Source organism: Corvus moneduloides, chromosome 25, assembly GCF_009650955.1.
Source record: "Corvus moneduloides isolate bCorMon1 chromosome 25, bCorMon1.pri, whole genome shotgun sequence".
Lineage (NCBI taxonomy): Eukaryota > Metazoa > Chordata > Aves > Passeriformes > Corvidae > Corvus > Corvus moneduloides.
This window is the reverse complement of record NC_045500.1, coordinates 186,176-201,000: the sequence shown is the minus strand read 5'-3', so window position 1 is coordinate 201,000 and position 14,825 is coordinate 186,176. Positions and strand designations below refer to the sequence as shown.

The window sequence follows — 14,825 nt, the reverse complement described above, 5'->3', positions numbered from 1 at the left end:
AATCTGGCTTTCTTACTACAAATTCCCTGTGGCAGGTGTAGTTGCTCTCAGTGCTGTAAGTAGCTGCACTGCTCCCTAAAAGTGAGTAAAACCCAGGGCTGGAGCACAGAAGGCCCTGTCAGAGCTTCCTTTACAAATAGCCATAATAATGCTTCCCTCCCTCCCGAGGGTGTCATGAGGGTTAATTATTTAACATTTGTGAAGCACTTGCAGGACTGGAGATGAAAGTGGAAAGTATTATTAAGGATAAACTCAGTTTTATAGGAGGCCTGGCCAGAAAATTGCATTTGGAGTTGAAATATGGGTTATGAGTGGGGATGCTAGGAGGGGCATCCATCAAACCTGGGAAGCATGGAAAATGAAGTGCTTTGGAGGAATTAGTCCAGTTAATAATTAATGCAGTGTTTCTGGGATGAGGGGTGCGGGGGTAATGCCCCACACAGCTCCCCTGTATCCCACAGCTCCCTTGTGTCCCACCCTGCATGAGGAGGGTAATGGGGAACTCTGATAGAAGGAAATCTAATCATTGCACAAAATCCAAGAAAATGAAGATTTAGGGGGGGAAAAGCCTTGAGACAGCCAGAATTCAGCAAATCATGGATGACTGTTGTGGGAGAAAAGTGCAAATTAAAGCACCTGGTGTGCCCAGGAGTGGGGATTTCTGTGTCTGGGGTCACTTTTCCCTCTCAGCTGCGGTTCGGGAGGCAGGGAGGAGGCCGGGGAGGCAGGTGCCACAGGCAGGGGAGGAGCACAGATCACCGGGGAGCAGGTGCAGCACCGGGATCACCAGCACAGGTAAGGCTCTGCTTCCAGGGCTGGCAAGGGAAGGGGGTTCTGCTGGGAAGGGGAGGGAGGAGGCCACCCTACACCATGGGATGGGAAGGAACCCCCTGCCTGCCCTTTAGGGACCCCTCAATTTGGCATCCAAACTCCATAGGGAGGGAAGCTCCCCTTAGGAAAGCAAATCTGGGAGAGATTTAAGTGTCCTCAGCCCACCGGGGTGTCCCCCTGCTCTGGGGTCCCCCTGGAGGGGCTCAGGGGGGGTTGGCTGCTGTCCCTGCCGGGCTGGGAGGCGATGGGACAGCCCAGCAAACCCACAGCAACTTTTTCCAAGGAGGAAGTTGAAAAATAAACAAGATATGTGGGGCCCAAAAGCAGGCAGAGGTGAGAGCAGGGCAGCCTGGTGGCAGCAGGGCCCCAAAACCCCCTGGCCACTCTGCAAGAGCCCTTGCTGGCTCCCTGCTCCACTCCCAGCCAAATTAAATGCAAACCCTCTACCTCACAGCTAAACCGAAATTACTGCTGCGTGCACTGAACCAAAAACTCCCTCCCCACCTTCCTCTACCCACAGAAATGCCTGGAAAAGTCACTTCTAGTGCCTAAAGCTGCAGAGACTGGAATCATAGAATCCCAGAATGGTTTGGGTTGGAAGGGACCTTAAAGCTCATCTCGTGCCACATCCCTTGCTGCCACCTTTGCTGCAGGGGAAGGTTTTTTTCCTTCTTTCTTCCATTCTTCCTACCAGCTTGTCATTAAAAACTACTGACCCCTCACCTTGGCAGTGCAGGGCGCGATGGCCAAGGCTCCAGGTGCTCCAGGAGGGGGATGTTGGGGACCACAGCTCTGTGGTACCCAGGAACAAGCTGTGATACTCAGCAGGCTGAGGGTTATGTGTTTTTTTGGGTATATATTGCAATGAAATTGGTTTTAATTCTTTGTCTTGGATAGTTTTCCTTGAGGGGTGTTGAAGACACACAGTGCTTAACCTGTATCACATTCTGGGGCTATTGGGACGATTTGAGGACAAACATTCTTCTCCTTTTTGGAAAATGCCCAGGGAAGTTGTGGAATCCAGCAAAGTTGTGGTTTTCCCACCCCTGGAAGAGTTCAAGGCCAGGTTGGACGGGGCTTGGAGCAACCTGGTCTAGTGCCCGTTCTGAGCCCCTGTAATTAGGCTTTGGCTAATTTATTTTATTTCTCAGCTCTCTTTGCTGGGATGTAGTTTCTCGCTGCTTCCCTGATGGTAGGGCTCAGAGCAAGAACAGGGATGGAGGATTCAAACCAGGGGCTTATAAAACAGGAGGCAAAAGGAGGCAGCACAAGGAAGAGGAAGCAGAGAGCTGTATAATTCCATCACTAGCTTTTACATCTCTCTCTCCCTCAGTGTCTCTTTCCAGGTGGATCCATTGTGTCTATTAAATAGACCTCTAGTCCAGTATCCTGAATTTAAAGCTTTCATCCCTGTTTGAACTTCCAAGTTGAACTTTCCCGTTCCAGGAGGATGGATTATCTCGGTTTGTGTTCTGTCTGTAGCTGCTGTACAAGCTTCTGCAGTACCTGATGGTCCTTCAGATACTTCCTGGCAATTGAGCCTAGTTTCCAATGATGATGATAATTTTTTAACCTAAGTCCAAACCCCTTGAGGATCCTTTAGAGGCAGAAAAGTTGCTTTCCTGCTTTTGCAGACACAGCTGAGCTCACCAGTATGAGGAAGATGATTGCTCAGTGTCACTGTTAACACTCCCTGGTGCAGCCAGAGACAGAGGGAAAAGAGAACCTGACAATAATGGGATGAAAGGGTTCAGAGTGGGGTTTTAGCCTGACATTAATGCATTAGGGATCCAGCTCCTGCGGGAGCTAATGGAAGTGCTGCTGTGATTAGAAGTGCCTCTGCAGGCAAATAAGACAATGCTGGTAATGAGTGAGGCAGCGCAGGCTACAGGAGAGCTCATCACTGTCAGTGATGCCTCTCCTGATACCTTTTGGGTGTCTCCCACCATCTCTCTGTGCTCAGAGGCAGAGATATCTCACCCCTGTGTCTAGACCACTGCCATCCCCATCAGGTGCCAGCTCTGGGCTGTGTGGTTGTGTTGTATTCAGGGATATGCACAGAGGACATGCAGGATGGGGAAGGGGCTGACTGAGGATGGTTTTTTGAGCACAGCACCTCAGCTGCTGCTGGTCTGTAGGTCTGGGTTTGATGTGCTCCTGCAGTTGCAGATTCAACATGAGAGCCCCTCTGGAAGGCTGGAAATAGCTTCATTTCCAGATACACATCTCAGTGGCATTCCTCAGCTCAGCCTGAGCTTAGCCTGGGTGGTTTTTTTGCAAGCCAAGACATTTCTCCTCTTCCCTGAGTCAGCCATTCCCTGGGGACCATCCCTGTCACCCACAGATGCCCTGAGAGTCAAGCACAGGTCCCAGGGTGAGCAAACCAACTCTGGTGTGTCTGAACTGCCTGATTCACAGAGGCTGAAGGGCAAAGTTAATTGTAGGGGTGATGGCTGTGACCTCTTCCCACTGGTGAACTTTAGACTGTAATTTCCAAGCTGGGGAAAACTGAAGTGATGCCCTGACTGATACATTCTCAGTGGACTTGAAAAAAAAAAACGAAACAAAAAAATCTCAGGAAAGCAAATGAGACATTTGGAATAGTAAAATGTCCCAGGTTTTAGCTGAAAATAGAATTTGTGGCTGCCAGGGTAGTGTGAGAGGAGGAGGTGAAAGCCTAATTGGGCTCCTTACCATCCTCCAGATGCCTCCCCAGGTGGTTGGGTGCATTAGCTATAAACCAAGAAAAGCCAGCTCCTCTGGGAGGTGATAAGAGCAGATGAAACAGTAAATCATTAAGCAGACACAGCGTAGAGCACCATAATAAACAGGGGGCAAAGAGCACTAATGACAAGCCAGCAGAGACACGGAGGTGTTGCCAAACGTGCAGGCTGGGTGGTGGGGGAAGGGACACAGTCAGGCTCAACAGGGATGTCCTGGGATGGTGGCTGTGGCCACCAACACCAGCACCCACTGGACGTTGAGCTTGTTCTTTTCCCTGCTGGCTGTGAGCATGTCTCACTTCCTTTGGAGCTACAGGGATAAACAAGAGCTGTATGCCCCAGGGCACAAACATAACTGTGGTTGGTTTTTCCCCCTGTGCTTACCCATGGCATGCTTTCAGAGGAGGAAGAGAAGCAGGAGAAATAGTTTTGCTGGTCACGTGTAGATGCTAAGAGAAGGTGGCAGAGAAATTTTCCTATTTTTACAGCCGCCTGTGAAAGTCTCCTTTCTCACTCTAACCAGCTGGGAAAGAGGTCTGTGTTTTGTAAACTATCTCACAGGTGCACAAGCTGTTCGTGACTTTGTTTCCACACTGGGAAAAATATTTTGAAAATGGGTGATATGCTGTTCAGCCAATCCCTCTGGGAGGTGGAGGGTCAAGCACCCAATGGTGTTATGCCACCCTTGTGAATAAAGCTATAAAAACTGAATTATATCATTAAATAGAGCCATTCTCTGGACTTCGAACCCGACCCTGAATCCGTGTCATTCTTTGCGCCGTCTTGGTACAACAGCGACAGTCACGTGCCATATGCTCCTTGCTGTCAGGCAGGAATGGAGACCAGGAACCCCAAAAGAGTCCCCATCACCCCCTGAGCTCAGCCCAGATCACATAAGCACTGTAAAGTGGCTGTGCATACCCCATTTAGCTGATCTTTCTATTGTGATTGATCAGTATAATCTTCAGGTCATCCCAGTGTGACTGCATCGATCTCAGGTGGGAAACCAGCAGGCCCCACTTGATATCAGCCATCAGTTACATATTTGACTGTATATTGCTGTGGTTGTGTTATAGCATCAATATGGCATGATATGGCTGCAATCCTTCTTGTTGTGGTATTCTTGGATGGGTTTGGTTCTGCTTCCAGTTATTACCCTGATGTTATCCCATTCTTCCTTGTACCTAATCCAAATTTCCCCTCTTTCCATTTAAAGCCATTATCCCCATTTCATGTCTATGATGAGATTCTCTACTCACCCAGAAAATATAGATTTTTCAGCCCTCTCCATGGCTTGGGAATGCTGCTCCCTGAATCACAGGGAAACAGGTGGATGCTCCCATTCCCCAGTTGCCCCTTTCAAAGGACTACAGAGATGATTGTATTAACCCACTGGACTGTGCCAGCCCTGCTGGTAAACAGCATCTTGCTTTGATTTTCTGTTTAATTACCCAATGCACCCACTGTCAATAAATCTTTCCTTTTAAGTCATGAAATAAGGCAGAACCTTGCAGTGCTAATAGTGACCTGCAAAGCTGCCAGCCCCTACCATACCCTTGCCATGCACAGCTTTTCCACTCTTGGATTAAACCCCCCCTAAACTCATCTTCATGAGCCCACTGGGACAGCTCAGAGATGCTTGGTGAAGGCAGGAATGGAGACCAGCCTGGTGGCACTGCAGGGACATCGGCCCCATGCGCTGCCACGTGTGGCTGCATGTACCGGGGTGATGTTTGCACATGGAGCCAATGTTTGCTTAGCTCGAGCTGCTGGATTAGCTGTTTGGTTAAACCAGCTCAGATCAGGCAGGTTGGTTGCAGGGATTTAGGAGATTAGTTCTAACCCAGTGGATTTTCCTGCTCGGGGACAGATTCCTCTGGGAGATGGTATCTGCACAAGCCGTGGACTTCAAGGGATGAAACAAGGTGTCCCTGGACAAACCAACCTGAAATCAGATATTAATAAAGCCAAAGAAGCAACTCCCTCTCTCCAAGGCTGACAGCAACAACTCATGTTTAACCCCACATGCAAATCATCCCTTGTGCAACAACAGAATAAGAACATTTTTGGTTTATATTTTCAGCAAGTGGGGACTGAAGCCCAAAATGCTGCTGGGGAAGGTGGTTTCAGGATAACCAGGGCACCTGGGATGGGGAGGTCAGATCCAGCTCCAAACCATGCAACTCCTGCTACGTGGAGGGAGAGCATCCACTCCACAAGGGAGATGGTTTCTGCCCAGCATTAAGTGTGGATTGGCACAGGGAAGTTACTAAACAGAGAAGGAAGTCCTGGGCACCAGCAGCACAGCCTTTGTTATCAGTTAAAACATTCCTAATTGCCCGGCCTGCCACCACTTCACATCAAGGCAGCCCTCAAACATATGGTCGAGCTCACATGAAAGAGCTGATCAGTTCTCAACCTAATTAAGCAAACAGCACACAGGAGCTGGCTGGGTCTAATTGCTGTAATTCTCCCAGGAAATGGGTCCCCCAGCATCCTGCAAACCGTGCGTGTGTGCACTCCAGCACAGAGGCTCCAGCAGCTTGCTGCAAATCCTGGTTTAGGGATGCTCAGGAGAGGGAAGAAGGAGTGTGAGCAGATCAGGATGCAGGGAACAAGTTGGTTTGTTTGCCCAAACCCACAATGTTTTGTTTCTGGCAGCTTTTGGGGTATTTTTGAAGGTATATTTTTAACAAAATGCTTTGCTTTGTGGAATAGATGCAGGGTATTTTTTACCTCTTCCATGGCCTGAAATAATTCCAGAGATTTTAAAAAATTTTGGAGTTTGCACACCACTTCCGTGGCTGTTCAAGGAGCTAAAGAAACACACTGGTGTTTACCCCTAGACATTCCTGTTTTCCCTGTGTATTATCTCTCCTACCTGGTCCCCAAAAGCCCACCCTGCCCTGGTCTGCTGCAGGTCCTTATGCTCATACTTGCAGAAAAGCAAGAAAAGCAGAACCTACTGCTGGGAGGGATCCTTGGAATTAAAGGTTCAGGCTGGGATGTGTCAGAAATTGCAGCAGATTTGGGGCCTTTTTGAAACAACTGTAGCTTTTTTTGACATTTCCTAATCTTGGGGCAAGGACCTCAGAGAGGTCCCAGGTGTTCCCAATGCTCCTTCCTATTCCCATGTGCTTGGTCAAGCCTTCTCCAGTTCTCCCTGAAAGGGAAATCCTATTTTTTTTCCAGTGTTATGCTAAATAACTTGTGTAACTTGAATAATGACATTGCTTTTCTTTGCCTTGTAGTCAGAGAAGGTTGACAGGATGGCGAATTTTAAGGGTCACGCACTCCCAGGCAGCTTCTTCCTGCTCTTTGGGCTCTGGTGGTCTGTGAAATACCCACTGCAGTATCTCAGCCAGAAAGTAAATAAGAAATCCTACCGGACTTCTTGTTTCCAGCGTGTGGATGCCATTGAAGGAGGAATCAAAATCTTCTTTTCTCTAGTAGGTAAGGGTTATATTTCACTTGCTATGCCAGTATTCACCTAGCCTGCAGTGATGACTGTACAGGAGCCCTGACTCCAGAGAAACTGGTCTAGATGTGGAAGGCCAGAGAATCTTTAAGGCTGGAAAAGACCTCTGAGATCATTAAGTCCAACCATTAACCACTGCCAGGTCCCCCACTAAACCATGAACCTGACACCACATCTACATGTTTTTGAACACTTCCAAGTACAGACTCGCCTGGGCAGCCTGGATGCATCCTTGATGTCCATCTTGCCTTGATCCCTGGTATAGTTTGATGTGGAAAAGCAAGTCTCATACCCCTTCCCAAAGCTGAGCTGTCATTAAACACAGGCCTGATTTTTCCATCCAGTCTTTTCTCCCAAATGCAAACTCACCAGCTCCTGCTTCAGAACCCCCAGCAGCAAGGAGTGGTCTCAACCACTGCAAATAAACTCCCAGAAACTCCATGCTCTTGGGTGTCCTGCAGGGATGCTGGCGGAGCAGTTTGTCCCAGATGGGCCCCACTTGTACCTGTACAGCGGGGAGAGGCACAACTGGGTGAAGCTGATGAACTGGCAGCACACCACCATGTACCTCTTCTACGGCCTCTCCGGGGTGGTGGATGTCCTCACCTACATGTCCCAGGCGGTGCCGCGGGGTCTGGATCGCCTCATGTTGGCCGTGGCCGTGTTCGTTGAAGGTTGGTAGAAGGTGGGGCTTAATTTGGGGAGGGATATTGGGGACCAAGTCAGAGAAGGACTAAAATTTGCCTGAGATATTGCTCCAGATGCCTCTGGAGATAAGACACATTGTAGGGGATGTATTATGGCAGGCTGGGAGGGAATGAGATGGGAAATACAGCCACGGATAGATTCAGGTTTGGGATCTCTGGGGCAAAGCAGCAGAATGAGGTTCCTTGTTATGACAAACAGCCGGTGGACTCTGCATTCCTCTGCCATCCACAGGCTGTTCTCCTGCCCCACGTTCCCCCCGAGAGCCATTAATTGCACTGCAGGCAGCATCAGCCTCATCTGCTTGTGTGGCACGTGGCAATTTGAAGTGATTTATTCTGGCTTCAGCACATCATGAATATCATTCTGTCCTCAGGCTGCCTTGCAAGTTGCCAGCCGGGATTCCAGACCCCTCTTGGATCATAGACTCATAGAAAGACATGGCTTGGAAGGAAGCTTAAAGATCATCTAGTTCCAACCCCCTGCCATGGGAAAAGAAGGTCATGTTTATATGGAAACCTCCTTAATGAAGGCACAGCTCCTGTTACTTTCCCGATCACAGCAGTTTTTGAGGCAGCAGCAGCAGGGGCAACTCCACATGCACAGTTTGGCATGTAAGGAAATCTATCATTTACAGCTCCCAAAAAATGGTGAAGTTCAGCAATAAGAAAGAAGGACATGGCAGAAGCCTGGCTAGAAGGGAGGGGTTGTCTGAAGAGGTGATGGCACAGACATGGGAAGAAAACTACCCTGTCCTTGGTCCCTGTATTGCTCAGATCCTCCTGCCCCAAGGTTGGGCATCTCATCCTTCCAGGATGTTGGGATGCCAGGAGGCCTAGGGGATGTTTCTATGTGGAGTCCCTTCTTTTTGTGGTGGCCTGTCTCAGTTTGCCATCCAGACAGGTGATTTGCTCGGCTCAGTGGCCATGGCTGTTGTTGTGAATGCTGCTCTGAGCAGGGCTTGTGCTTTGGCAGGTTGTCTCTTCTATTACCACGTCCTTCACCGCCCCATGTTGGACCAGCACATCCACTCCCTGCTGCTCATCACCATCTTTGCCGGGGCTGGCAGCACCCTGCTGGAGGTTTTCCTGCGTGACAACATTGTCCTGGAGATGTTCCGAGCCAGCATCACCATCGTCCAGGGAACGTGGTTCTGGCAGGTCAGTTCTGCCTTCCCAGAGCAACAAAGCAAAGGGAAAAGAGGAGAAGGAGTCGTACATCACGTATCAATCACACATCTCCCAAGGATGATTTTGCCAGGCTCACTTCATAAATAGCTCATAACCCAGAATGAAAATTTACTTATCACAGGTCATCTCTGATGGCTGCTCCTGCTGCAAGAGCTGTTTGTCTTGGCTTATTGCTCCTCCAGGGGGAAGAGTGAAAGCAAGTGAGCAACATTTTGCAGTATCTAACGACCAAGTACTAATTGCTTAATGTGTCTAATGCACCCTGCAGCCCTCCCTCTGGTTTAGTGGAAAGACACAAACCTCACCAGCAATAAAACAGCTGAGTTAAAATACAGCCAGCTGCTTGCTTTGGTAGGAGTTGGAGAAGCAAAGAAATCAGTTGGAGATAATTGCTCTTAAAACTAAGCTGTCAAAGAAAATCCCAAACTAACAAAAAAAGAAACAAAAACCAACCAACCAACCAAAAACAAACAAAAAACCAAACAAAAAAACCCACCCCAAACCCAAACCTCTTTCCCTTCTCTTTTTCAAGGCTGCACTAGCTCAAACCAGCCTTTATTCAGAGGTTAAAAACTGGGCTGAGCTTGTAAAATACTAAATCTGGAGTTCTTAAAGAATGCTTGGAGTTTGGAATGCTGAGGGACAATTGTATCTGGATATTGAACAGAAAAAGAGGTATCTTGGGCACAGATTGGCTTTGTGTGACCTCTCATTGCAAGGATGGACTTCACTCTCTCAGCAAAAACCTCTGTCCTGGTCAGGGCTCAAGTTCCTTGGTTACAACATGAATAAAGGTAATTCATGTGAGGGTGGTGACTCTCTGGCACAGGTGGTTTAAACCATTCTGGGATTCTATAATTTTTTTCCCAACATAATAAACTTCTTGTTCCACCCAGATCGGTGTTGTGCTGTTCCAGCCATGGGGAGGTCCAATGTGGGATGAGAACGACCACAGCAATATCATGTTCCTCACAATGTGCTTCTTCTGGCACTGGGCAGCTGCTGTGGCCATCCTGGCTGTAAACTACACCCTCACTTACTGGTACGGCTGGGACGGGGGCTGGGACAGGAACTGGGGCAGGGCTGGGGTGAGCAGGCAGGGCGGGGTGTCTGCAGTGAGACACAGATGTAGCCCAGGCCTTCCTGCAGTGCAAAGTCACAGCCGAATAAGCAGTCCCAGACTACTGCAGGTTTCAGGGCCCAGTATTTGTTGAGTGCACAGAATGCAAAACAGTGTCAGTGAGAGACACGGGCATTAAATGGGGAGAAGTCAAACAAGTGAGTCCCTAGAGGTGCTCCTGGAAGTCACACTGCTTGTTTTCCTCTGCACTGAGTGCTGAAGTCAAACCTCAATTTGATAGAGACATCAAAGCGTTACCAGGACCCCCTGACACCTTGTCCCCTGCCTCACAAGGACTTCAAAGCAGTTGAGGGTCACTGAATTATTAGAGGTACAAAACCTAAAACATCACCAGCCCCCAGTTTGGCTTTTCCAAGGGGGTGGGAGGATTATCCCACTTTTAGGGATGCTCTAAGGGATGCTGTGTGAGCTACAGAATGGAGAGTTCAGTCCATGCCATCAAATAGATTTTATGCAGAACAAAAACCACTCAATTCCCCATCAACAGCATTTTAGGACCTCTAGAATGAGGGCTTTGGTGAGTGGCATTAGGTTGGGGATTTTTCTAATAATGATTTATTGCTCCTGTGTTACAGCTGTCTCCATAGGTTCAGAAGAGGCAGTGGAGAGCCCTACATCAGCCTGGGGGTCCGGCAGCAGAACTGTGACAGCAGCTCCCAAGCTGCCTTCTTGAATGGCTCTGATGAAGAGTGAAGAGGGTGCAAACTCCTGCTCCAAACACATGAACAGTCCTTTTTCCAGAAGAAAGAAATCTAATGAAATATTTATGTTTTGGAAGAGTGAGAAGTGCCCCACGGTGCTGCTGGGAGGAAGGCTGAGCACGCAGGGGTGGCTGCCCTCCATCCATACCTGAGTATCTCTGGCTCGGACACAGGCACAGCTTGAAGTGATTTTTAGCAGCAAAAGAAAGCGTGGAAATTCAACATGACAGGATTGCTTCATCCTGTGGGCTCCCCTGTGTGTTCCCATAGGGATGGAGGGCATCCTTTGGCCAGCTGACTTTTCCAGGAGCCTCGAGGCTTTGACCTGCTGTGACTGAAGTCAGGGAAATCTCCAGGCTGAGGTCATGCATCTCTGGAGCAAGGCATCACCCCAAGGAGAAGGAGTAAGAGAGTGTTGAATGTGAGATTATGGCAATTTTTGCAGTACCAGGGCTTGGTTGCACACAATACAATATTATTACTGAAGTTTTGAACTAAAGAGGGGTTTTGTTAATCATTTTCATGTTCACTTAAAGACTAAGAGAGTGAATAAATGTGAAATAGAAATCTTTGCTGAGCTGATATCCTTAAATTTAAGACTGATAAATTATAGAGTGTGTAATAATAGCTTAGAAAAATCCATCCCTCAGACCTGCAAAGCCTGAAGGACTGTAAGATACATAGCTAAGCAGCAGGGATTCATGAAATGTCCCAGTTTTCCATTGAAAATAAACCCCCTCAGCTTGGAAAGCAAGATGAAACAAGCACATGGTTTGTTTTTAGGCTGCCTTTGCTAGCTAATTTCTTGCAAAAAGTGACTGAAAATGTCACCTCCTAGACAGGAGGAAAATATGCTAGTTGTGAGTAAGGGGATTAAAAAAAAAATTGTATTTATATATATATATAAATAAATAAAATAACCACCAGCACGAAGTAAATTGCAATTGTACATGTCTCAAACCCCAGGGCTGGAAGGACGCTCTGCACTGAGATCTTCTCCCTTCTGTGTAGTGGGGGATGGATGGCAGGAGATTTTTGTGCTCATGTTCATGACTGCACAGAAAAGCAGCTCCTGGCAGGTCCAAGGGAAATCAAAGTTTGTCTTTTAACCCCTTTTCCTTTGTGCAAAGAGCCTGTCACAGACTGCAGAGACTACAGCCTGGATTGTACTGCCCTTTAACGAAGACTAACTAGCTCCCCTTGATGCCAGCTTTCCTGTACATCCCCTGCTAAGCCAGTTTATTTTGCAGGGCTGGATACTGGGAGGTGCAAACAGACTGGGCGTGATGAGAATGAAGCAGCAGAGCTGCATCTCCGTACATCCATCCCATAAACTCATGATTAGGTCTCATGAGTCGTAACCACTGAGCATGAGGAGTATTTTGTAGATATTTTTTTTATCTGCCGAGGCAGAACAGTTTTTCCAAACACCACGAATTCCTCTGGCTGCTGTGGGGAGACACGGCCCATCCTGCAGATGCCACATGCTAATGGCAGAGAGCCCCCCGGGAGGAAGGGCACAAACCGAGCTAACGGGAATGCTGCAGGACAGGGATGGGCTCATTGAAGAGCAAAAAGGCCTTTTGTGATGGTCTGAATTATTTCTGGTCTTCTCTGAATTATTTGCTTTTAGGAAACAGCCCAAGCATCCCTATTTTCACTGAACAGCCAGGGGAGGGCAGCAGCTGCAGCTGGACCAGGAACGGATCCAAGCTGGATGCAGTCATCTTCCTCCTTCCCACCCCCAAAAGCCGGAGGTTTTTTCCACTCCAGGGCACACAAACGAGAGCTGACTTTGGTTTTTAAAAGCACTCCTTGCTTTTGGAAGTGGGATAGTGTTTATTTAACTCTTCACAGCTCTTAATCAAGTTGCTGTCTCCTTTCCCCCCTCCTTTCTTTGGCCCCTGTCACTGTATGGCCACAAAACACCTTTTCCCTCCACAGCACCCAGAGTCTGGAATAGTTTCTGTTTGCCTCATTAACTCCCTGCTCCTACAAACATTCTAGGCCTGTCAGCAGAGCACTCACTAATTTGTTTTCCAGCTCTGGAGCACATTCTTTTCCAAGGTATGAAGGTCAGCAAAGGAGGAGAGATCCAGCCTGTGATTAAGGAAGGAAATACAGTTGGGGTTCATTTCTGCGTGAGAATTAATCATTTTTATTTTAACTAAAACCAGTTTGTAAATAGTTTAGGTACCAAAAAAGGTATGAAGGTGTTTGGACCAGTGGTACAGAGATGGTTTATTATACGGAGGTGCAAACATAAGCCATCCTCACATTTATTTCTTGCGTGATGGATATTTTAGGACAGGCCTAGATGAAGACTTGCTTTTAACACAACATTAACATCAAACAGATGCTCTGGATCATGTTTTTTCAGCATATAATGTTTGGACTTGATGATCTTGAAGGTTTTTTCCAACCTAAACTATTCTATGATTCTATAAATTGAGTTCAAGTGTCTCTGCACTGGACCCATTGGCCATGCAGCTGGAGTGGGCTGGGGCTGTGTTTGTATCCACATCCACACTGATTTTAAAAAGACCAGGATGCCCTGGGTGGTGTCTCAGGGATGTTTTGTCCTTGTGTAATTGTAGCCTGATGTTCGATTTTGTCACTCAGGCGTCCTGCTCATCCTCGGCCGGAAGGAGCTGCTGATCCTCCCCTTTTCTTACAAAGGAGCCCAGACAACACCCCCAGAGCAGCCAAAGGTCCGGGCAGCTGCACTTCCTGCAGCTGGAAAGACAAACCCTTCATCAGGAGCCAGCACAGCCCGTCCACAAGCCACTCATTCCTGGGGCAGGGATAGGATCTCCCGCTGCCAGCCCTCACAGCCACTTCTGCGTGAGGCTGAAATGAAGGTGTAGCAGCAGAACAAGCCCTGCCTCTGCTTTTACCACCTGCTTTACCTCCTGTTGCCTGTTTATGAAAGCTGGTGTTAGCATTCATCGTAATAATAGTAATAATACTTTGCACTTCCCAAACAACCATCCATCTGCAACACTCGAACTGCTGGCAAACCTTTAATTAGATTGTGCCTCCCACCACCCCCAGGAAGGAGACAAACATTACCACATTTTTTCATTAGCACTGAGGCTGATGATGAACCTTCAGGGCAAAGATGTTGCAGTTACAGCTGAGAAAAAAGAAAAAAGAAAAAAAGAAAAAGAAAAAAAGAAAAAGAGAAAGAGAAAAAGAAAAATCCAATTCAGTTCAGGGTTTAGCTTGAGGACATTAGAGGAGCTGGAGAGGGTCGGACACAGCTCTGCCACCCCCAGACTTTTCCTGGGAGTAAGAATAGGTATATTCCCTAAGGAATTTGAATGGAATTGCATCCATTTGTGCCCACAGTGATTTTACCATGCACGGAGTGTCAGTGACCTGCTAGGAGATTTGGGGGCATTTGCCATCTTTTCCTGGGTCCCCCTCACTGGGTTGTTCCCAACCACCCATCAGAGTTAAATCCCCATTTTCCCCATGGGGATGGTTCAAAAGAAACCCCTTTTTCTAAACTTTTTAAGGCACTGAAAACTTCTTTCACTCTCTGTAACTTAAGTTGCCCTTTTCATAGAAGCTTTGTCTCTGGCCTTTACTCTTTGCTGGCCCTTTACAGAAAAAAGTACATTGATCCTCTGAGTAGATACTTTCCAGCTGGGCCCCGTTTCCTCCCATCACTCTCCAGCTGCTGCACTCCCACCTCATTTTTCCCCACTTTCTCCAAGGGCTTGGCTCCTCTTGTTTGGGAAGCAGCTTCTTGCCCTTTGGGGTAGCAGTGTGTAGGGGTGGGTGGTTGCAGAAAGGAAAACTGAGCTGGAAGAGGTCCACTTTGGCAGATGGTGCTGCTGTTTTTTTTCCAGCAAGAAAGGTAAGGGGTTTGTCCTCATTATTTTCAGGGTTGGGTCTGTAAGGAAGAACTCCTGTGAGGGTTGTATTTCTCCCTATGCTTGGATCTAATGTTGTACCAATTTCCTAAGCTTAAGCTTGGGTGAAACTGCATTAGTGGAAGCCCCTTTGCTACTGTGGGCTCCTCAGGACCCTTTTGCAGGTGTGCTCATC

The 14,825-nt window shown here is 47.9% G+C and overlaps 1 protein-coding gene across 1 annotated transcript; it reads left to right on the top strand.

The window, feature by feature from the left end:
* Nucleotides 1-521: 521 nt before the first annotated feature.
* LOC116455760 (transmembrane protein 45B-like) lies at nucleotides 522-11,681 on the top strand. The gene is made up of 6 exons (XM_032134010.1): nucleotides 522-795; nucleotides 6,806-7,007; nucleotides 7,494-7,706; nucleotides 8,713-8,897; nucleotides 9,824-9,969; nucleotides 10,644-11,681. The coding sequence occupies exons 1-6, from the start codon at nucleotides 601-603 to the stop codon at nucleotides 10,759-10,761; spliced, it is 1,059 nt and encodes a 352-aa protein (XP_031989901.1). The 5' UTR covers nucleotides 522-600; the 3' UTR covers nucleotides 10,762-11,681.
* Nucleotides 11,682-14,825: the final 3,144 nt, after the last annotated feature.